The sequence below is a fragment of the Oncorhynchus mykiss genome, chromosome 5 (assembly GCF_057628025.1).
Source record: "Oncorhynchus mykiss isolate SJ-2025 chromosome 5, ASM5762802v1, whole genome shotgun sequence".
Taxonomy (NCBI): domain Eukaryota; kingdom Metazoa; phylum Chordata; class Actinopteri; order Salmoniformes; family Salmonidae; genus Oncorhynchus; species Oncorhynchus mykiss.
Genome location: NC_143026.1, coordinates 33,798,536 through 33,823,842, shown reverse-complemented (window position 1 = coordinate 33,823,842; position 25,307 = coordinate 33,798,536). Strand labels below are relative to the sequence as shown.

The window sequence follows — 25,307 nt, the reverse complement described above, 5'->3', positions numbered from 1 at the left end:
TGGAGTATGGTGCGTGTGTATGGTCAGATTATGGTCAGAGTGAGTGGTAGGATTCTGTGGTCCAGTACCTGCATGCTGTGGGCTATCTCCTCGCGGTCAGACAGGATCTCAGCCAGGTTCTTGGTGCCCAGGACGTTCCTCAGGGTGGTCTGTGCCAGCAAGCGGGTGGCAGCGTCAGCGTTGGTGATGTTGGCCACAGCCAGGGTGGCATTCTGAACACGGTAGTACACCACTCCATCAACACTGACCGTCACTGAGTCCTTAGTCAGAACCTGGGGAGAAGGGGAAAATCAGTTACTACTGACATCACTGATCATAACTGGTATTTCATGATAAGAGTAATTAAGGTAATGGGGGGCGGGGCTCACCTCTTGTGGGGGGATGTCGAAGGTGATGGTGCGCATGTCCACATTGATGAAATTATCTGTGCACGGCAGGATGAAGAACAGGCCTGTGGGGTGATGTGCACACACACATGTTTAACAGCGAAGCCTAAAGCTACAAATCAAGGCTCAGTTCCATTAGTCTCACAACTATTGTACAATCAGTACAGTACAAATACAGAGTTCTGGGCATGATGGTGTGTAAGATACTGTAGCTTATACTGTGGCCTCGCTACTAAAATCCTGAAGTATCCCTTTAACAGAGGCATTTGCCCCGTGCAACTTTCACTCATGTAAACAGCTCCTTCTTTTTCTTTAATAATTTTTCCCAGCTGGGACTTCAGCCAAATGCTAGCTGATGGCCCTGGTTGTACTGTACTGCAAGTCTGCAACACAGGAGTATGCTCTGAATTCGCTACGCAAAGCATCATGGGATTATGATGGAAAATTCCATGGATTCCCACCCTAAAAATGTAACTGGTTCACTCAACACACCAACTTGGTTTAAGGCTAATGCAGAGTAACACCAATGCATAAAGCATCAGGGAAACTTGCAAATGCAATGACTACTGACTAGCCCATAGCCTGACTTATAACAGTTGATTCTGTTAAAAGATCTTATCTGACAGTTGGACAAGACTTACTATGGAGGGAGGGGGAAAGACCATAGAGATAATGAGCAGAGTTTAGTTGCCGAAACCAAATATTAAACTCAACTTTGGTGTTTATGCCTCCGGGCAGCAGAGGAACTTGAGGGTCCCTTCGTGACAGATGGACACGGTTTATTATTACCCCTGGCTGTTATCATGCGGCTGTTCCGGAATCCTGCTAGATCATGTTTCACCCATGGAGAGCAATGCTTGAGAGTTTGATGTCCATAGCCTGGCTATGGTAGATAAGACTACTGGGGCCACTTTATACCTACACTGAAGGTTGGAGATTTTTTATGGCAATAGCGTATCTTGCACATTGTTAAAGTGTAAATACAGCTAATTAATAAATTATCTTAAGAATGCCACCATCTACTGAGGGGTAAATGTCAACCAAACCCTCAGCACCACTCTTCCACTCCAACTACAAAGAGATAGCATGCCTCTGATCTAGCCACTCTGCTCAGCTAGGGGGGAATTCCAACAAGAATGAAGCGCGTAAATGGAACATAATTCCCTTTTTAGACTTTTCTGTCTACGCGTATTCTGACCTTGAACTTAAGCATGAGAATAGCATGCTATTAACCTGCTATTCGTTTGGGGTGGCGAGCAAAGAAATGAAGGTGTGGCAAAGGTGTGTCTACAGATTCACCATATTCTAACCTTGACTTAATTCCCTCGTAATTCCACCACCTTTATGCACAATGAATAAGGTTGAGTAACCTGTCGGTTCCAAGTGGAACAACATCTACTTTATTTTTTTTCTACAAGAAATAACACCAGTGTTCATGCGCTGAGATGTACTAATTGATAAGAGCTATTGATTAGAGCTAGGTAAATGAGCAAGCCATATGGATAAGGGGATTGTAAATATAAATGACTATTGTTTTAGATCCATTTTACCTTATGATCACTGGAGACAAATGTCAAACCAGTTATATGGCTGTGAACTGAAGCATATCAACATATCACCTTTTCAACAGTGAAGTTTACGAAATGCTGGCACTATAACATGCAGGTATGACATTTGGAGTCTGAAGTTATAGGCTTCTTTAGAAATGTGCAAATGACAGAATAGTGCCAAATCTACCGAGTTGATTTTTGATTTGTAGAATGTTTTAATTATATGCCCAGACTTTTCTTTACACTGTATTTTTTGCAATTTGTATCTTTTTAAATATTATTCACTATCGGTAGCCATCATCAGTTATACCCACATAGATTTTTAACTAGTGTTAGTTTCCTTACATTTGCAACTGTCATTTTAGTGTTAGTTTCCTTACATTTGTAACTGTCACTTTAGTGTTAGTTTCCTTACATTTGTAACTGTCACTTTAGTGTTAGTTTCCTTACATTTGTAACTGTCACTTTAGTGTTAGTTTCCTTACATTTGTAACTGTCACTTTAGTGTTAGTTTCCTTACATTTGCAACTGTCACTTTAGTGTTAGTTTCCTTACATTTGTAACTGTCACTTTAGTGTTAGTTTCCTTACATTTGTAACTGTCACTTTAGTGTTAGTTTCCTTACATTTGCAACTGTCACTTTAGTGTTAGTTTCCTTACATTTGTAACTGTCACTTTAGTGTTAGTTTCCTTACATTTATAACTGTCACTTTAGTGTTAGTTTCCTTACATTTATAACTGTCACTTTAGTGTTAGTTTCCTTACATTTGCAACTGTCACTTTAGTGTTAGTTTCCTTACATTTGTAACTGTCACTTTAGTGTTAGTTTCCTTACATTTATAACTGTCACTTTAGTGTTAGTTTCCTTACATTTGTAACTGTCACTTTAGTGTTAGTTTCCTTACATTTGCAACTGTCACTTTAGTGTTAGTTTCCTTACATTTGTAACTGTCACTTTAGTGTTAGTTTCCTTACATTTGTAACTGTCACTTTAGTGTTAGTTTCCTTACATTTGTAACTGTCACTTTAGTGTTAGTTTCCTTACATTTATAACTGTCACTTTAGTGTTAGTTTCCTTACATTTATAACTGTCACTTTAGTGTTAGTTTCCTTACATTTTGCATCATTCCATTACATTATTAGTTTACCTTTCTTTCCTCTGTCACATTTGTGTGGTTGTTCCTGAGGATCACTAGCAACAGCTGTAGTAGCTGACGTTTATAGTTTTGAGTCAACCAAAAGCCAGTGACATGTTGTTAGTAAAGACTGAAAAAAGTAAGGGGCCTAAACAGCTACCATGGGAAACTCCTGATTCTATTTGTATTATGTTTGAGAGGCTTCCATTAAAGAACACCCTCTGTGTTCTGTTAGACAAATAACTCTATCCACATTATAGCAGGGGGGTGTAAAAAATAACACATACGTTTTTGACTATGATTGATATATGATTGATAATGTCAAAAGTTGCACTCAAGTCTAACAAGACAGCCCCCACAATAATTTTATCATCATTTACTTTCAGCTAGTCATTTGTGTTAGTGCTGTGCTTGTTGAGTGTCCTTCCCTATAAGCATGCTGGAAGTCTGTTGTCAATTTGTTTACTGTGAAATAGCATTGTATCTGGTCAAACAATTTTTTCCAGAAGTTTACTAAGGGTTGGTAACAGGCTGATTGGTCAGCTCATCCACACACACTTTACAGAATTCAAAAGTATAATTCTTGTCTTTCATAATTTGGTCAGTTATACTTGAATGTTTAGTGTCAGCATTTGTTGCTGGCATGTCATACCTAAGTGTTCTTATCTTGCCAATGAAAACGTAATTAAAGTAGTGGGTTTTGTGATTAATGAGCCATCTGATTCAATTAATGATGGAGCCGAATTAGCCTTTTATCCCAAAATGTAATTTAAGGTGCTCCAAAGCACTATCATTCTTTATATAATTTAAATAATTTATTTTGCACCTGCATATGGTAAGTCTGAATACCAACTACTGAGAAGTGCGTAGGAAAGGTGTGCATAGGGAAAGCGTACATTTCCTAAGTCTGAATCGGGCCATTTGAGAAATGAGGAGAGCCTCATTTAGGGAAAAAGTGAATATCATTAGAGTAAAGGAAAACACACAAACAGGAGATGCACAAAATAACCTTCCGAATAGGCGGTTGGTAGTAGGCAAAAGAAAGATCAGAGAGAGCTGAGGAGGGATGTTGGTATTTATTCTGCACTACCAGTCCAGTACTGTGACTCAGGTCCACTGCTTCTCATCAAGACATCAGTTTGTACAGGGCAGCAGTGGAGCTCTAAGATCACTTAGTTTAAGTCTCTTAAGCTCATTAGTTAATTGATTGCAATTGCTGCCAAATTCTGTGACTTATTGTTAAATAGAGACCTCTCAAAGTATTCTATAAACATCGATCTGAAGGCCAACTATTGATATATTTAGTTTGTCATGACAAATATACCCCAGACATATTTTACAGTGTTACCAAGGCAAAAAAATCCTACCACACAAACTACGCTTCGGAAAACAAAGACCAGCACTATTTTAATTAATGTGCTTGCTGAAAGTATTCCAGCGTGAACCCTGGAACTCGGTTTACGTTCTGCAACTCTGTTTAAACACAAGCTACTGCAGGACAGGAGTGGTTAAACTAGGACACAGTGCAGAACAGATCTGTTGCAGTCAACTCCTACACAGTGGTTCAATGGAAGAACAATTATAGTGTGGTAGCCCACCACAATGTAAAACAAATAGGTCAAAGCAGATTTACCCCTAACCACATTAACACTAAGATACTCCTAACATACTTTCACAGTTAAGGTGGTTTCAAGACAGGCCCACATCCTGTTTACTGCGATTTTCATCTATATCATACTCGTAGAGACTAAAATGTAATTTTATGGGACCTTGAAAGAATCCAAGAATCATAGCTAATAGGCACAGAGTTTCTCCAAGGACGGTGGGTGTGAAGGTGATGATGGGGAGTATGTTACCTGGCCCTTTAGCTCTTCCTCGTAGGATCCGCCCCAGCCGAAAGATGATGGCCCTCTCATACTCCTTCACAATCTGGGAGAGAAAGTAACACAGGCTGGGTAGTCATAGTTCTCCCCTTTTTATATATATATATATATATACACACACACACACACACACACACACACACACACACACACACACACACACACACACACAATCGTTCAAAAGTTTGGGGTCACATAGAAATGTCCTTGTTTTTGAAAGAAAAGCTCATTTTTTGTCCATTAAAATAACATCAAATTGATCAGAAATACAGTGTAGACATTGTTAATGTTGTAAATGACTATTGTAGCTGGAAACGGCAGATTCTTTATGGACTATCTACATAGGCGGGTTGAGTAGAGGTCGACCGTTTATGATTTTTTAACGCCGATACCGATATTGATTATTGGAAGACCAAAAAAAGCTGATTTCGATTAATCGGCCAATTTTTATATATATATATAAATACAGTATATACTTGTGTAAGAATGACAATTACAGAAATACTGAATGAACAATGAACATGTTTATTTTAACTTAACATAATACATAAAGAAAATCAATTTAGTCTCAAATAAATAATGAATCATGTTCAATTTGGTTTAAATAATGCAAAAACACAGTGTTGGAGAAGAAAGTAAAAGTGCAATATGTGCAACAAGGCATAATATTCAACAAGGCAACTCCTATGACTAATTGGGAATGGGACGCAAGCGTAGGATTGATCACCCTGTCGCTGGCCGCCTTTGGGGAGGGTGTATAGTGTGAAAGGCCGAAACACCCTAGGAACCAAAGGTACACTACTGATGATGCGCTCCCCAAATTTCACCAGGCTCACTGTTCATTAACTCTTGGAAGTGCTTGCACAAAGGATAGTAACATCTCATCCTGTGTTCTTGGAATCATGTAAAAAGGCTAACGCTTAAGTTCCTTGTTTAGGACATGGGAACATGTGAAAGTTCGTAGTTCTTTTAAACATGAGTCTTCAATATTCCCAGTTAAGACGGTTTAGGTTGTAGTTATTATAGGAATTATAGGACTATTTCTCTTTATACCATTTGTATTTCATATAGATATGACTATTGGATGTTTTTATAGGCACATTCGTATTGCCAGTCTAATTTCGGGAATTGACAGGCTTGAAGTCATAAACAGTGCTGTACCTCAAGCATTGCTAAGAGCTGCTGGCAAATGCAGTAAAGTGCAGTTTGAATGAATGCTTACGAGCCTGCTGCGGCCTACCACCGCTCAGTCAGACTGCTCTATCAAATATCAAATCATATACAGTGCCTTGCGAAAGTATTCGGAACCCTTGAACTTTGCGACCTTTTGCCACATTTCAGGCTTCAAACATAAAGATATAAAACTATTTTTTTGTGACGAATCAACAACAAGTGGGACACAATCATGAAGTAGAACGACATTTATTGGATATTTCAAACATTTTTAACAAATCAAAAACTGAAAAATTGGGCGTGCAAAATTATTCCGCCCCTTTACTTTCAGTGCAGCAAACTCTCTCCAGAAGTTCAGTGAGGATCTCTGAATGATCCAATGTTGACCTAAATGACTAATGATGATAAATACAATCCACCTGTGTGTAATCAAGTCTCCGTATAAATGCACCTGCATTGTGATAGTCTCAGAGGTCCGTTAAAAGCGCAGAGAGCATCATGAAGAACAAGGAACACACCAGGCATGTCCGAGATACTGTTGTGAAGAAGTTTAAAGCCGGATTTGGATACAAAAAGATTTCCCAAGCTGTAAACATCCCAAGGAGCACGGTGCAAGCGATAATATTGAAATGGAAGGAGTATCAGACCACTGCAAATCTACCAAGACCTGGCCGTCCCTCTAAACTTTCAGCTCATACAAGGAGAAGACTGATCAGAGATGCAGCCAAGAGGCCCATGATCACTCTGGATGAACTGCAGAGATCTACAGCTGAGGTGGGAGACTCTGTCCATAGGACAACAATCAGTCGTATATTGCACAAATCTGGCCTTTATGGAAGAGTGGCAAGAAGAAAGCCATTTCTTAAAGATATCCATAAAAAGTGTCGTTTAAAGTTTGCCACAAGCCACCTGGGAGACACACCAAACATGTGGAAGAAGGTGCTCTGGTCAGATGAAACCAAAATGGAACTTTTTGGCAACAATGCAAAACGTTATGTTTGGCGTAAAAGCAACACAGCTGAACACACCATCCCCACTGTCAAACATGGTGGTGGCAGCATCATGGTTTGGGCCTGCTTTTCTTCAGCAGGGACAGGAAAGATGGTTAAAATTGATGGGAAGATGGATGGAGCCAAATACAGGACCATTCTGGAAGAAAACCTGATGGAGTCTGCAAAAGACCTGAGACTGGGACGGAGATTTGTCTTCCAACAAGACAATGATCCAAAACATAAAGCAAAATCTACAATGGAATAGTTCAAAAATAAACATATCCAGGTGTTAGAATGGCCAAGTCAAAGTCCAGACCTGAATCCAATCGAGAATCTGTGGAAAGAACTGAAAACTGCTGTTCACAAATGCTCTCCATCCAACCTCACTGAGCTTGAGCTGTTTTGCAAGGAGGAATGGGAAAAAATGTCAGTCTCTCGATGTGCAAAACTGATAGAGACATACCCCAAGCGACTTACAGCTGTAATCGCAGCAAAAGGTGGCGCTACAAAGTATTAACTTAAGGGGGCTGAATAATTTTGCACGCCCAATTTTTCAGTTTTTGATTTGTTAAAAAAGTTTGAAATATCCAATAAATGTCGTTCCACTTCATGATTGTGTCCCACTTGTTGTTGATTCTTCACAAAAAAATACAGTTTTATATCTTTATGTTTGAAGCCTGAAATGTGGCAAAAGGTCGCAAAGTTCAAGGGGGCCGAATATTTTCGCAATGCACTGTACTTCATTATAATGAACACACAGAAATACGAACCTTTGGTCATTAATATGGTCAAATCCGGAAACTATCATTTCGAAAACAAAACGTTTACTCTTTCAGTGGAATACGGAACCGTTCAGTATTTTATCGAACGGATGGCAACCCTAAATCTAAATATTGCGGTTACACTGCAAAACCTTCAATGTTATGTCATAATCATGTAAAATTCTGGCAAATTAATTACGGTCTTTGTTAGGAAGAAATTGTCTTCACACAGTTCGTAACGAGCCAGGTGGCCCAAACTGCTGCATATACCCTGACTCTGCTTGCACTGAACACAAGAGAAGTGACACAATTTCCCTAGTTAATACTGCCTGCAAATATATATTTATTTTAACTACATGTGCAGGTTTAAAAAATATATACTTGTGTATTGGTTTTAAGCTGTGATTCGATGATAAATTAACAGGCACCGCATTGATTATATGCAACGCAAAACAAGCTAGTTAACCTAGTAATATCATCAACCATGTGTAGTTAACTAGTGATTATGTGAAGATTGATTGTTTTTTATAAGATAAGTTTAATGCTAGCTAGCAACTTACCTTGGCTCCTTGCAGCCACAAGGTCCTTTTGATGCTGCACTTACGTAACAGGTGGTCAGCCTGCCACGCAGTCTCCTCGTGGATTGCAATGTAATCTGCCATAATTGGCATCCAAAAAGGCTGATTACCGATTGATATGAAAACTTGAAATTGGACCTAATTACTCGGTCAACCTCTAGTACAGAGGCCCATTATCAGCAACCATCACTCCTGGGTTCCAATGGAACGTTGTGTTAGCTAATGCAAGTTTATAATTTTAAAAGTCTAATTGAACCCTTTTGCAATTATGTTAGCACAGCTGAAAACTGTTGTCCTAATTAAAGAAGCAATAAAACTAGCCTTCTTTAGACTAGTTGAGTATCTGGAGCATCAGCATTTGTGGGTTCGAGTACAGGCTCAAAATGGCCAGAACAAATAACTTTCTTCTGAAACTCGTTAGTCTATTCTTGTTCTAAGGAAGGCTATTCCATGCGAGAAATTGCCAAGAAACTGAAGATCTCATACAACGCTGTGTACTACTCCCTTCACAGAACAGCACAAACTGTCTCTAACCAGAATAGAAAGAGGAGTGGGAGGCCCCGGTGCATGACTGACCAAGAGGACAAGTACATTAGCGTGTATGGTTTGAGAAACAGCCATCTCAACTGGCAGCTTCATTAAATAGTACCCGCAAAACACCAGTCTCAACGTTAACAGTGAAGAGGCGACTCCGGGATGCTGGCCTTGTAGTGTATATATGTTTTTTAACCTCTTTTTCCTCCCCAATTCTGTGGTTTCCAATTGGTAGTTACAGTTTTGTCTCATCGCTGCAACTCCCGTACAGCTCGGGAGAGGCGAAGTTTGAGAGCCGTGCGTCCCCCGAAACACAACCCAACCAAGCCGCACTACTTCTTGACACAATGCCCACTAAACCCGGAAGCCAGCCACACCAATGTGTCAGAGGAAACACCGTACACCTGGCGACCGTGTCAGCGTGCACTGCTCCCGGCCCGGCACGGAGCCTGGACTCTAATCCAGAATCTCTAGCGGTGCAGCCGCTGGGATTCTCTGCCTCTAACCCTATTACAGGGGCTGAGTCACTGGCTTACTGGGGCTCTCTCATGCCGTCCCTGGAAGGGGTGCGTCACCTGAGTGGGCTGATTCACTGATGTGGTCATCCTGTCTGGGTTGGCGCCCCCCCTTGGGTTGTGCCATGGCGGAGATCTTTGTGGGCTATACTCAGCCTTGTCTCAGGATGGTAAGTTGGTGGTTGAAGATATCCCTCTAGTGGTGTGGGGGCTGTGCTTTGGCAAAGTGGGTGGGGTTATATCCTTCCTGTTTGGCCCTGTCCGGGGGTGTCCTCGGATGGGGCCACAGTGTCTCCTGACCCCTCCTGTCTCAGCCTCCAGTATTTATGCTGCAGTAGTTTATGTGTCAGGGGGCTAGGGTCAGTTTGTTATATCTGGAGTACTTCTCCTGTCCTATTCGGTGTCCTGTGTGAATCTAAGTGTGCGTTCTCTAATTCTCTCCTCTCTTTCTTTCTCTCTCTCGGAGGACCTGAGCCCTAGGACCATGCCCCAGGACTACCTGACATGATGACTCCTTGCTGTCCCCAGTCCACCTGGCCGTGCTGCTGCTCCAGTTTCAACTGTTCTGCCTTATTATTATTCGACCATGCTGGTCATTTATGAACATTTGAACATCTTGGCCATGTTCTGTTATAATCTCCACCCGGCACAGCCAGAAGAGGACTGGCCAACCCACATAGCCTGGTTCCTCTCTAGGTTTCTTCCTAGGTTTTGGCCTTTCTAGGGAGTTTTTCATAGCCACCGTGCTTCTACACCTGCATTGCTTGCTGTTTGGGGTTTTAGGCTGGGTTTCTGTACAGCACTTTGAGATATCAGCTGATGTACGAAGGGCTATATAAATAAGTTTGATTTGATTTGATTTGATTTGCAGCTAGCGCTGCGATGCAGTGCCTTATACCAATGCGCCACTTGGGAGGCCCCCTCTCCCCTTTTTGACTAACTTTTCACTACACTGGTAATTGAGATATCATATGTAAAGTCTATGAACATACGGAGAGGGAACTGTCAGATGCGTCACAATACCCCCTGAACTAGCCGCATTTGGAGCCAAATTTGAAATGGAATACATTGAATACATGCAGCAGGGACGGAAAAAATAAATATATGAATTTAAATGCATTTTCGGAAGGTCTGTGTCACCATTCATGAACTACATTAAATATATACACTGAACAAAAATATAAATGCAACAAGTTGGCTTCAGGTTTCATGATCTGAAAATGTTGTGCACAAGTTTGTTTAGATTCTTGTTAGTGAGAATTTCTCCTTTGCCAAAATAATCCATCCACCTGACAGGTGTGGTATATCAAGAAACTGATTAAACAGCATGAACATTAAACAGGTGCAGTTGTCACACAACACAATGCCACAGATGTGTCAAGTTTTGAGGTAGCATGCAAGTGACATGGTGACTGCAGGAATGTCCACCAGAGATGTTGCCAGATAATTGAGTGTTTATTTCTCTACCATAAGCCGCCTCCAATGTTGTTTTAGAGAATTTAGCAGTATGTCCAACCGGTCTCACACCCGCAGACCACGTGTATGGCCTTGTGTGGGCGAGTGGTTTGCTGATGTCAACGTTGTGAACCGAGTTGCCCATGGTGGGGTTGTGGTATGGGCAGGCATAAGCTACGAACAATGAACACAATTTGAATGAACAGAGATACCGTGATGAGATCCTGAGGCCCATTGTTAGGCCCATATTTTTAAAAGGAATCTGTGCATGCATCTTTAGTAACCCTGTGCATGCATCTTTAGTAACCCTGTGCTTGGCGTGACTGTTATGGGAAGAGCAAAACATTCGATATGCCCTGAAATATTTTGATATGCAACCTGTAACAAAAATGTAAGAGGACCAGTTCTTCTATAGTGAAGCAAATCTCACATCTGTGCTGTTTCCGAGCAATGTTGTTAGGCTACATTGTATCGTTCAAAATCATTTCACTTCACCAAGACGTCCAAGTTCTTCAAGTTTACCACTACAGTGCCTTCAGAAAGTATTCATATCCCTTGATGTCACGTCCTGAACTTAGTTCCTTTGTTATGTGTCTATTTTAGTTTGGTCAGGGCATGAGTTGGGATGGGCATTCTATGTTTTGTGTTCTATGTTTTCTATTTCTATGTGTTTGGCCTGGTATGGTTCCCAATCAGAGGCAGCTGGCAATCGTTGTCTCTGATTGAGAGCCATACTTAGGCAGCCTGTTTTCCCACTATGATTTGTGGGTAGTTATTTTCTGTTTAGTGTTTTTTGTTGCATCTTACAGAACTGTTCCTTTGTCGGTTTGTTGTTTTTGTTCAGTATTCATCTTTATTAAAATTATTATGAATTACGTACCACGCTGCACTTTGGTCCTCTTCTCCTTCTCCCGACGACAATCGTTACACTTGACTTATTCCACATTTTGTTGTGTTACAGCCTGAATTCAAAATGGATTATATAGTTGTTTTTCTCTCACCCATCTACACACAATACCGCATAATGTCAAAGTGAAAAAATGTTTGAAAGATTTTTACTTATGTATTGAAGATGAAATACCAAAATCTAGTTTACACCCCTGAGACAATACTTTGTAGAAGCAACTTTGGCGGCGATAACAGCTTTGAATCGTCTTGGGTATCTGTATCAGCTTTGCACAACATGGGTATTTTCTCCCATTCTTCCTGGCAGACTTTCTCAAAAACTCTTAAGTTAGATGGGGGAGCAGTGATGAACATCAATCATAAAGTCTTTCCACAAATGTTCAATGGAATTCAAGTCTGGGCTTTGGCTGGGCCACTAAATGACTTTAACAGTCTTGTTCTGAAGCCATTCTAGCATTGCTTTGGCTGTCCTGTTGGAACGTAAATCTTCGATCCCAGTCTAAGGTTGTTTGCATTCTGAAGCAGGTTCCCATCAAGGATTTACCTGTATTTGGCTCCATTCATTGTTCCCTGTATCCTTGCTAATCTTTCAGTCCCTGCTGCTGAAAAGCATCCCCATAACATGATGGTGCCGCCACAGTGCTTCACGGTGTGGATGGTGTTAGACGGGTGATGAGCTGTGCCTGGTTCTCTTCAGACATAGCGCCTTGCATTCAGGCCAAATAGTACATTTTTTGTCTCATCAGACCATAAAATCTTTTGCCTTATGCTCTCAGAATTTTTCACATGCCTTTTTGCAGTCCAGGCGTGCAGTCCTGTGACTTCTTCTCAGGAGTCGCTTCTGTCAGGCCAATTCCCAATGATGGACACCACAGTGCTCTTGGAAACTTTCAACACTCTAGAAATGGTTTTATACACTCCCTCAGATATGTGCCTCATCAGAATTCCCTCTCAGAGATACGGACAGTCCCCTGAACATCATGGAATAGTTTCTGCTCTGACATGCTCTTTCAACTGTGGGGGTCGAAAAGTATTCAGACCCCTTGACATTTTCCATATTTTGTTACGTTACAGCCTTATTCTAAAATGTATTAAATATAATTTTTTTCACATCAACCTACACACAATACCCAATAACAGGTTTTTTCTTTTTTTTTTTGTATTAAAAATATGTATTACAAATAAAAAAACACAGGAATATGTTATTTACATAAGTATTCAGACCCTTTGCTATGAGACTCAAAATTCAGCTCAGGTGCATCCTGTTTCCTTTGATCATCCTGGAGATGATTCTACAACTTGATTGGAGTCCACCTGTGGTAAATTCAATTGATTGGATATGATTTGGAAAGGCACACATCTGTCTATATTTGCCTACTCAACTTTCAGAACCGGTGCCTAGGTAAAATCACTGGGGAAGCCAAGCCAAGTCAGTAAAAAGAACATATTACAACCTAGGTTGTGATAATTGCGTTGTTTGCTCTATAACCCAATCATTAATACACCACCGTGACATACAATAAGGCAGAGACAACAGTCACACAGTGGCGGAATAAATTAAATTACACATTAGTTTGTATCATCACAGACCCAGAGAACAACATCTGTCCGAAGTCCACAAAGCAAATATTGCATGTAACAAACAGTTACATGACCTACAGCATGGTCCAGCAAGTTCATGTTTTCTATAAACAACTACTGATTGAACCACGGAATTACCACAGGCACAATTTAAACATCATCAAATCAACTAGGCTATAATACAGTGAAAACTAACTTAAAGACAATTTAGTCCAATCAATGTTGCTAAATTTCAAGTGGCTAGCCATGGTACTGATTTCTGTCTGTGTGTATGTGGTAAGAGTAAAAACATTTGACTCACCCTAATTGTGAACGCTAATTCCATTCTCTTTTTCAAGTTGGCAAAACGGTCTATGTCTCTGTCATACAGTACACTTTTAGTTTTTGTTGCCATAGGCTACTAAACTAAAACGCTTGCTAGCCTAATTTCCTGGCATGGGCAACAATGAACCAGCTAAGTTTGCAAGATAGTCAACGTGAGCGTACTAGGCTACATCTAGGACCGAGGTAAAGTTAGTTTTATATTCATACATTCGGACATTCAACAGACATTCGGCAAAAGCCATTTCCAAATGTAAAAATCAATAACTAATTCACCGTTTGTCACAGAATCATCAAACTAGATATGAGTTATTCTATAAATTTCAAGCATACTTTTGAAACCTTTGTTTTGAATACAAATTCCAGTTTTGATTTGATAGAAAACGCGGTATAAATCAATAACGTGTTCACTGATTATGACATAATCATCAAAATAGGTAGGATTTTTTCTATTACAATTTTTAGTGCAACAGTTACATGACACAACAGTCATTTTTTTATTTATACTTCTCTAATTTAACAGCAAAGAGGCCCCTTCCAATCATTTTCTATTTTGGCTTTGTTGAAGTCCTTCTTTGTCATCTCCATTCAAGCTGAATGGTACTATCTCCTGAGGGGGCGGCAGGGTAGCCTAGTGGTTAGAGCTTTGGACTAGTAACCGAAAGGTTGGAAGATCAAATCCCCGAGCTGACAAGGTACAAATCTGTCGTTCTGAACAGTGCAATGACAACCCACTGTTCCTAGGCCGTCATTGAAAATAAGAATTTGTTCTTGACTGACTTGCCTAAAGGAAAAAAAAAAAATGGATTCAGCTGTTCAACACTTACAGCCAAATGTTTAATACCCCGGGTATTCCCAGAACATATTCTGGAAAGTCTATAGACTCAGGGGTCACTTTATTAGTGAACAGTGAACTTTGCTTCTGGAACAGTGTGAATTCAAAACAGTCGATGAAACTGGGAAAGGAGATAGACTGTTAGAGTTTATTACAGTCAGTACAAGTGTTTTAACTTTTCTGAGTTAAGACCATCAACGACTGTGCTGTCATTTTGCACATTCTAAAGTCCAACAAACAGTAACAGAATACCTGAATACTTCTCCGCATGCTTTAGTGTCTAGCAAGCCAAGACCACGGGACTTAGTGTATGTAGGAGCAATTTAATTTTCGTGAATAAGGTGGTGAACCTAATAAAGTGGCAACTGAGTGTAAATATCACAAACAACTCCTTTTGAGCAGTGTCTGTCTGTTATACGTTTGATCAATGGGTCTAATGGTAAATCTGATCCCCAAGCTCCTCACAGGCTCACTTAGATACATAGAGTTGGAGGTAAAGAAAAAAATATGAAACTAGGACATTAAAACACTGGCAGAATTCTTTCATCCACATCCATTCACATAAAATATATATTTTAAAGTATAAATACCCTTCAAAGACCACTGTCTTTCTGGACTTTTTTAAAGGTTTGCAAATAGTTATTTCTACAAGTAATGTGAATTGAAAGAGATTTGGTAATACCTATGTAGGTGACGTAGTTTATACACTGGTATAATAGGTATTATGTGTGGTAGTTGCACAGCTGCCTGCTGAATTATGTAGAGTTGATATTTGGCCAGTTGATATTTGTTTCATTAAAAAAATTGGTTTTGTCCTAGATTTGAATGCTTAGTGCAAGTAGATTGCGGAGCGGTTCACATACAGTTCAGAGGCAAATCATCATGTATTAGCCGAAAAACAAAACATGTACCGTCCACTTCTTATATTTGTGTTTTGTTTTGTTATCCACCCCTGGTATCTTTCAATACCTATGCTAGTATATATATATTTACACAGTATACATGTACACTACCGTTAAAAATGTTGGGGTAACTTAGAAAGAGTGACCCCGTGTCACGCCCTGACCATAGGGAGCCTTGTTATTTCTCTATTTGGTTAGGTCAGGGTGTGATTTGGGTGGGCATTCTATGTTTTCTGTTTCTTTGTTTTTGGCCGAGTGTGGTTCCCAATCAGAGGCAGCTGTCTATCGTTGTCTCTGATTGGGAATCATACTTAGGCAGCCCTTTTTCCCACATTTAGGTAGTGGGATCTTGTCTTTGTTTGTTGCATGTGTTGCACTCTGAAGCTTTACGTTTGTTGTATTGTTTATTGTTTTTTTGGTGGAACATTAATAAAGAAAATTCACGCCTACCACGCTGCACCTTGGTCCGGTCTTCTACCACTAACGACGGACGTAACACCCGGTGCACAACTGAGCAAGAGGACAAGTACATTAGAGTGTTTAGTTTGAGAAACAGACGCCTCACAAGTCCTCAACTGGCAGTTTCATTAAATAGTACCCGCAAAACACCAGTCTCAACATCAACAGTGAAGAGGCGACTCCGGGATGCTGGCCTTCTAGGCAGGGTAGCAAAGAAAAAGCCATATCTCTGTCCAGTGTCCGTGTTCTTTTGCCCATCTTAATATTTTATTTTTATTGGCCAGTCTGAGATTTGGCTTTTTCTTTGCACCTCTGCCTAGAAGGCCAGCATCCCGTAGTTTCTCAGAACAAGAATAGACTGACGAGTTTCAGAAGAAAGTTATTTATTCTGGCCATTTTGAACCTGTAATCGAACCCACAAATGCTGATGTTCCAGATACTCAACTAGTCTAAAGAAGGCCCGTTTTATTGCTTCTTTAATCAGAATATCCGTTTTCAGCTGTGCTAACATAATTGCAAAAGGGTTTTCTAATGATCAATTAGCCTTTTAAAATGATAAACTTGGATTAGCTAACACAACGTGCCATTGGAACACAGGAGTGATGGTTGCTGATAATGGGCTTCTGTATGCCTATGTAGATATTCCATAAAAAATCTGCCATTTTCAGCTACAATAGTGAGTTACAACATTAACAATGTCTACACTGTATTTCTGATCAATGTGATGTTATTTCATGGACAAAAAATTGCTTTTCTTTCAAAAACAAGGACATTTCTAAGTGACCCCAAACTTTTGAACGGTAGTGTGTGTCACTCTTAGTTTTCCTTATCTCCACTGTGGAATGTTCATGTTGATCCTCTTGGTTGTCTTGGTCCTCTTGATCCATCCACCTGTCTTCTTTGTTAGTCAAGCCTGACCCCTTAATCCCATAGTTTTTTCCTGTAATCTAATTGAATTTGACTGAAGATACAGAATTTTATGCCCGGGCCCTTCTAATAGGGTATAACAGACTCGTTAGAAGTTTGACCACACGCCCTCTAGTCAAACTACATGCCCTCTATCAAATCAAAACTGGAATTTTTACTCAAAACAAAGGTTGTAAATGTATGCTAGACATTTATAGAATAAATCATACCTAGCTTGTTGATTCTGTCATAATCAGTGAAAATTTTATTGATTTATACAGCTTTAAATGGCATTTTATAGAGGTTATGTGTTTCTATCGAATCAGAAGTGGAATGTTTACTCAAATCAAAGGTTGTAAAAATATACTAGACATTTATAGAATAAATCATACCTAGTTTGATGATTCTGTGACAAACGGTGAATTGGTTATTGATTTATATCGCTTTAAATGGCATCTATAAATTGCATGTATTTTTATCAAATCAAAACTGGAATTAGTTATTACTCAAAGCAAAAGCTTGTAAAAGTATGCTAGACACTTATAGAATATATCATACTTACTTTGATGTTTGTGACAAACTGTGAAGTATTTATTGATTTATAAAGATTTAAATAGCATTTTAAAGATTTTATGTATTTCCATCTAATCAAAACTGGAATTTTTATTCAAAACAAAGGTTGTAAAAGTATTCTAGACATAAATAGAATAAACCATATCTATTTTTATGTTTGTGAATTAGTTATTGATTTTTACCATTTTAAATGGCTGATGAATGCCTGTTGAATGCCTGATGAATGTCTGTTGAATGTCCGAATGAGTGACTGTAAAACCAACTTTACATCTAGGCTATATATTGAACTTATTGAATCATCTCAGGCCAGTGGAACAATATATGACTTTATGGTTAGATCAGAATCGCCATCATAATCATTGGCCTGTAAAGATACTGTTAGTCAAAACAACAAGTCCAAATCACCATCTCAAATCAATGGCAAAAGGCCATATTTAGCAAGCTAGCTACTGCAGGACAACACAAGCAGACTAGAAACAGACACTTTTTTCTAAGAATTACATTTTGCTTTAGATGTGATTTGATTGGTGTGAAGGCCTCCCTTGGGGGTCATTTTACAGTGCCTGGACAACCCACTGTTGAGCTCAAGTCAACGCTGATTGGCTAATAATTTTATACTTTTTTAATCAAGGGAGGCAAATGCTTGCTGGCATCAATCAATCAATCACATTCTACGGTGGCAACATGTCATACTCTTTTTTCCAGATAGCATCAGATACATGGGCTACATAGGGGCACTGTTTCCCTCGCTCAGATTATTTATCTGGTGAGATTCAGCCACTTGTGAATTGAAGGGAAATTATGAAAACACAAAGACAAAAGAGAAATGATCTTGGTCAAATATTTTGGCATCCATGAATACACAACACTGTTGCCCTCTGAAGAGGAAACAACGGAATGTAGGCAAGTCTAACCACATCACTCCCAAATGGCACAGATCTGAGATGTTCTTTCACTATAGAAGCACTGGTCCTCTGAAATTCTCATTCCAAGATTCACATAAAGATATTTAGGGTTATTTGATGGTCTGCTCTGCCATTCCTCCCCTTCACACCAGGGCTGCCAAGAATGGACCCATCAAAAAACTATAAAGCAGCTTCCCACTATCATGAGATGTCAATATTTAATGTATTACATGAATGGTGACGCAGCCCTTCCAAAAATACAGTCCATTTAAATCATATTTTCTTTCCACCATGCTCCATGTAATCAGTGTAATCCATTTCAAATTTGGCTCCCACTGCAGCTAACTTCCAGGCCATTATGACACATCTAGCAGTTATTTTTCTATATGTTCCTAGTTTAAAGTGTGTAAACATCTAACAATACAACCTTGACGGATGGTGCTGCATCATGAGTAGGAGAGAAAGGCCATTTAGAAGCATGCTGGTTCGCGATCAATTCACAGAATAAATAGACTCACACAAATGACACCCCTAACCAGTTCTCAGTTCACAGACCATCCAGCTTGTGTAGATGTACAGGTAATGACTGTACCTTAATACACATCCATATGGAGAGAGGCAGAGTCGCGAGCATCAGAAGGATGGATAATCCGACAATGATCCACCCACATAAGCCAATACCAATATCTGGGCTCTCCAAGGCTGAAAGACAATACAAAAACATACCAACAGTGTGAAATATAACTGCAAACAGAAAATGTACATTCTCACATCCCAGCCAACCCAAGAGCAGCCCCTTCCACATCATGCATTTCTGGTAGCATCATTCTTCAAAATGTTTCATCCGTATTCTTCTGTGATCTGCCAAGTCTAGTTTATGTAGCTGAAATTGTGCATCAGCTACTGTACCTAGGCTACAAACAATTAGGCTGAAAATTGTTTTAGAACTGCTGGTAATACCCAGATATGCATGTGTCTCAAGTTAAGCATCCAATCCGAAAGCATCCAATCCAGATGACTGGGATATCACACTAACCTTTCCCTAAATTCACACCCTGAACCACCTACCACAACAATGAATCAATCAGATTATTGTTAGATTAGGATGAAAATAAACAGTCTAGAAGAGATTAAGTTTATCCACTGAGCAACTGTTCAAATTAAATTTGGTTAATGCAAACAGCGCTAAAGCTTTACTTGTTGAATTAAACCTACCTAATTAGCTATCGAACAAGTAGCTAATTCCCCTGACATACTCAAAAGGAACCTACCTACCTGTATCAGAATCACATGCAAACTACAGAGATACTGTATACCATAATATTCAGATGATTTACAATGGTAACATTACAAGCCTTGGCATTCACATGAGGGGGGATACACCACTACTGTAGCAGGGTTGGGTCAATTCTGAATTGAGTGGAGTGATTTCACGCCAATGGGAGCGGAAAATACTTTGGGTATCTCAGATTGATCTGACAATTCTCACATAGGCGCTTCAATGGGAGGAAGGATGTTTAACATGCTTTTTACATTTGTATCCCCATTTTTGGGGGAGAAAATCATGATGAAAGTTGCAATTTTTGAACCTTTTTAGACCTATGTCTCCTGTAAGACCCTATGATCTGTGAACCGTACATGATACAGACAACAACTTGGTGTCATTATAATCCTTATAGCATTCTCTCAAATATGGAGCATGTCTAGATTCTGAAATACACATTTTCACATTCATTTGTTCAATATTAAAAATAAAATCTCAACTTGGTTTAACATTATTTGTAACAATATACATGTCAAAATTCCAGAGTGTGCTCTCTGGTTCTTTTAATGATATGACCCATTTTATACATAGAAATTGACATTATAGATCATTAACCAATCACAGCTCTCTTTTAGGATTGCATATTCCTTAAGTCACAAGCAAAGGGAGTTCCCTGTGAATCCATTTTCCCATTCTCTGTTGATGTTCATAAAATTGATCATACCTCCAGAATTAGCAGAGACCCCACTTTGGAAATGTGATGTACATGTAGAGTATATTGTTCCAAATAATGTCTTAAAATAAACTAAATCAAAAGGATAGTTTGGAAATATTAATATTAATATGTTTAATGTTGAATACATTAATGTGACATACTCCAGAATCTGTATCATGTACAGATCACAGATCATGGGGTCTTGGGGCGCAGGTAGCCATGAGGTTAGAGTGTTGGGCCAGTAACCAAAAGTTTGCTGGATCGAATCCTCGAGCTGACAAGGTTAAAATCTGTCGTTCTGCCCCTAAGCAAGGCAGTTAACCCACTGTTTCTGGGCGCCGAAGACGTGGATGTCGATTATGGCAGCCCCACGCACCTCTCTGATTCAGAGGGGTTGGGTTAAATGCAGAAGACACATTTCAGTTGAATGCATTCAGTTGTACAACTGACTAACGTAAACTCACCCCATTCCATACAAATGTGCGCAACCGCAACATTCAAACGAGGCTACAAAGAAAACTAATGGGACTGTAGCGACTGTGTTGACTTCAAAATCGGGGGTGTGAACTAGGTTTCTATTCAAGCGTTGATCGACATGGTAATGGCTCTAAAGTATTGGAGAAAAGTTGAAAAAACAGACCCTCCATTACATCGGGACGTGTCATGTCGTAACGTACAGCACGCATAAAGCAACTATTTCTGTCTTACAATCTCTCTTCACCAGGTGTAGCACTTCTCTCATCCTTTAAAAACAAGAAATGAACAGTGACGGGGGTAAGGGGGGGATACCTAGTCATTTTTTGCGTCATCATTGCATGCGATCATCATTCTCAAAGCCGCTGTTCACTTATAAGATCACTTTAGCACCGCCTGAAAAACCCGATTAAAATTCGACACAAACCTTCAAATAGGTATGTAATGACACATTATATAAACTCTTTATAGTGTTTTATTTACATTTTAAAGGCGATAAGGTGATAAGTAGGACAGATCGAGTGAAAAAAAGCAATTTTCCCACACAACATCTCTCCTTCTCACTATCACACATTAGTTTCGCTTCGCATTTTTAAAAAGACCCGACGGGGCTCATTACCTTGTTGAATCATGCAGAACGGGCAGCGTTTAGTTCATGTAATTGATTCTTTTGGAAAAGGGAGAAATTGTGCTTTACAATGGTATTGACATTACAGCTGATCTGAAAGTATTACGTTTTTGGGGCTCAAAAATAAGGTCAATTGTACAGACCGAGGGGATGTACAAAAGTGAGTGAGTTTACGTTACATGCATCCTGTAAAGAATCATGATGTAAAAACCATTTCAAACATCCTTCCTCCCAATTAAGTTTCTATGTGAGAATTCCCATAACAATCTGAGATACCAAAAATATTTTCAGCTCCCGCTGGCATAGAATCGCCCAGATGCAAATTGCTCTTTAATTCCAATTCAATTATTGAATTGAATTAAATTCAGAAATGCCTAATTAACCCTAAACCTGTACAAGCAAGGGATAAGAATGTTGCCAGCCAATATGACAATGAAACATTTAGAACGAACGACTGGGTCGCGTCGATAGAAAGAGAACAAAAAGACTGAACGATTGGGTCGCGTCTCTGGCAACCGAATCAATAGAACGAACGACCAGACGGCTTGGGTAGCAACCATAGATTTGCTTTGTTTCTTGTGGAAGGATGAAATAATATGAATAAATTATCAAAATAATATTTTTTTATGAAAATATGTCTATCATTATTTTAATATTTTGTTAACCGGTTGTATAAATTAAGCGACCACTTCCTAGAGACATAGGGTTTGGACTATTGTTTTTCTGATGCAAACATAAACATTGAATGAAATAATAATTTTATGGGTGAACACCATATATACTCATTTGAGTATAGCAGATTTACGTTTACTATGTTAAGTCTAGTCTACGAGACCATGCTGGGCTATGATACTAACTATAACACTGAATTCTGAATTTGATCTGGCAAATCGACGTTGGGCAAATAGCCTAACTAGGCAACTGCCCAACACTGCAGGCAAACTGTATTGAATGCAAAATTGTAATGTGACAAAAACGTAAGTTAACCATTATGTCTGATACATAATGCGTGCGTGCGTCGCACACCACAACGGTGTTTTGTAGGGTGGGTCTCTGTTCCACTGCTTTCTTTGGTCATGTGTTGATTTGACCAACTAAAGATGACCAAATGTAGATATCAGCAGACTTAAGTAAATAAACTGGATTAGGCCTACCTGCTTGACGTTCCCGTCTTTTACTCTCTCTAATTGAAATGGTTTCTTTGCCGTCTTCCTCCATTGTAAAATACAGTTCAGTCACTGACCTCAGTACTGTCGCTTCAGTCGAGTATGTGTGTTGATGCAAATGAGCGTGTTTGTGTCACAAGATAAGACGTCCTCTGGGGGATGTACTGACATATCTCACTTCATTTTCATGCACTTTGTCACCCCCTACTGGGTCAAGCACACACACAAAAAAACTATGATGACGTGGCTTTATAACAACAAATGATGTAGCCCGATAATTTGGCTTGCTGAAAAGGAAAATGACCCAGCTGCATTATTTGGCAACTCTTGGAGGACAGTTGCTAAAAAAACATGATTTAAGCGCTGAGGCCCCTCATTTGGGTTTTACACACATAAATATTAGGAGGGTTTTAATATATCAAGTTTCAAGTTTTAATGTCACTTGAGCAAGTACAATGAATTGCCTTTCTTGCATTAATACCAAAAATGCAGTAATCAACAGCAATGAAGTACTAAAAATAGCATAAGGTAGAACAAAAACACACAATAAATAAAATAAGAAAAACACAAGTAGTAAGTAAGCTACAGTTGGAAGTCGGAAGTTTCCATACACCTTAGCAAAATACATTTAAAATCTGGTTTTCACAATTCCTGACATTTAATCCAAGTAAAATTCCCTATCCTAGGTCACTTAGGATCACCACTTAATTTTAAGAATGTGAAATGTCAGAATAATAGTATTGAGTAATATATATCAGCTTTTATTTATTTTGTCACATTCCCAGTGGGTCAGAAGTGTACATACACAAATTAGTATTTGGTAGCATTGCCTTCAAATTGTTTAACTTGGGGCAAACGTTTGGGGTAGCCTTCCACAAGCTTTCCACAATAAGTTGGGTGAATTTTGGCCCATTCCTCCTGACAGGGCTGGTGTAACTGAGTCAGGTTTCTAGGCCTCCTTGCTCGCACACACTTTTACAGTTCTGCCAACAAATGTTCCTTGGGATTGAGGTCAGGGCTTTGTGATGGCCACTTCAATACCTTGACTTTGTTGTCCTTAAGCCATTTTGCCAGAACTTTGGAAGTATGCTTGGGGTTATTGTCCATTTGGAAGACCCATTTGCGACCAAGCTTTAACTTGAACTGACTGATGTCTTGAGATGTTGCTTCAATATATCCACATAATTTTCCTTACCTCATGATGCCATCTATTTTGTGAATGCTGCCACCCCCGTGTTTCACGGTTGGGATGGTGTTCTTCGGCTTGCAAGCCTCCCCCTTTTTCCTCCAAACCTAACGATAAGTCATTATGGCTAAACAGTTCTATTTTTGTTTCATCAGACCAGAGGGCAAAAAGTACGATCTTTGTCCCCATGTACAGTTGCAAATCGTAGTCTGGCTTTTTTTATTGTGGTTTTGGAGCAGTGGCTTCTTCCTTGCTGAGCGTCCTTTCAGGTTATGTTGATACAAGACTCTCTAGGAGACAGAACGCGTCTCCTTCCTGAGCGGTATGACGGCTGCGTGATCCCATGGTGTTTATACTTGCATACTATTGTTTGTACAGATGAACGTGGTACGTTCAGGCATTTGGAAATTGCTCCCAAGGATGAACCAGACTTGTGGAGGTCCACATTTATTTTCTGAGGTCTTGGCTAATTTCTTTTGATTTTCCCATGATGTCAAGCAAAGAGCCATTGAGTTTGAAGGTAGGCCTTGAAATACATCCACAGGTAGACAGACCTCCAATTGACTCAAATTATGTCAATTTGCCTATCAGAAGATTCTAAAGCCATGACATAATTTTCTGGAATTTTCCAAGCTATTTAAAGGCACAGTCAAATTAGTGTATGTACATTTTTGACCCACTGGAATTGTGAGACAGAGAATTATAAGTGAAATAATCTGTCTGTAAACAATTGTTGGAAAAATTACTTGTGCCATGCACAAAGTAGATGTCCTAACCGACTTGCCAAAACTATAGTTTGTTAACAAGAAATTTGTGGAGTGGTTGAAAAACGAGTTTTAATGACTCCAACCTAAGTGTATGTAAACTTCCGACATCAACTATGTATACAGGGTCAGTTCCAATACCCTATTTAAAATGGAGTGGTAGAGGTAGAAATGTATAAGAGTAAGGAGTAAGGTGACTAGGCTTCGGGATATAGAAACAGAGTACTACCAGAGTATATGATGATTGTATGTGAGTGTGTGCTTGTGTGTAGAGTCAGTTTAAATGTGTTATGTGTGTGTGATTAAATTAAGTGTGTGTGTGTGATAGTCGGTGTAGCCATTTTGATAGTGATTTAGCAGTCTTAGGGCTTGGGGATAAGCTGTTCAGGAGCCTGTTGGTGTCAGGCTTGATGCACCGGTACTGCTTGCCATGCGGAAGCAGAAAGAACATTCTATGGCTTGGGTGGATGGATTCTTTAATGATTTTCCGGGACTTCCTTTTACACCGCCAGGTCACTGGATGGCAGCGAGCTCGGCCCCAGTGACATACTGGGCTGTCCGCACGACACATGCAATTAAGGGTGGTGCTGTTGCCATAACAAGCAGTGATGCAGCTTGTCAATATGCTCTCAACGGTGCAGCATTTTGAGGATTTGAGGGCTAATGCCAAAACTCCTGAGGGAGTAGAGGTGCTGTGAAGAAGGTGTGACAGCTCCTCGACCCGTTCCACTGCAGCCCCGTCGATATGGATGGGGGCGT

General features: G+C 39.7%; 1 protein-coding gene across 1 annotated transcript in view; it reads right to left on the bottom strand.

The window, feature by feature from the left end:
• Positions 1-22,807, bottom strand: part of LOC110523644 (stomatin) — a 29,122-nt gene extending 6,315 nt beyond the window's left edge. The window contains exons 1-5 of the mRNA XM_021602527.3: positions 22,587-22,807; positions 18,944-19,053; positions 4,929-5,001; positions 369-451; positions 69-272 (exon numbers count right to left, since the gene is read on the bottom strand). Coding sequence (XP_021458202.1) covers positions 69-272; positions 369-451; positions 4,929-5,001; positions 18,944-19,053; positions 22,587-22,650 — 534 coding nt within the window. The 5' untranslated portion in view covers positions 22,651-22,807. The remainder of the gene's footprint in view (positions 1-68; positions 273-368; positions 452-4,928; positions 5,002-18,943; positions 19,054-22,586) is intronic.
• Between the last annotated feature and the right edge of the window lie 2,500 nt (positions 22,808-25,307).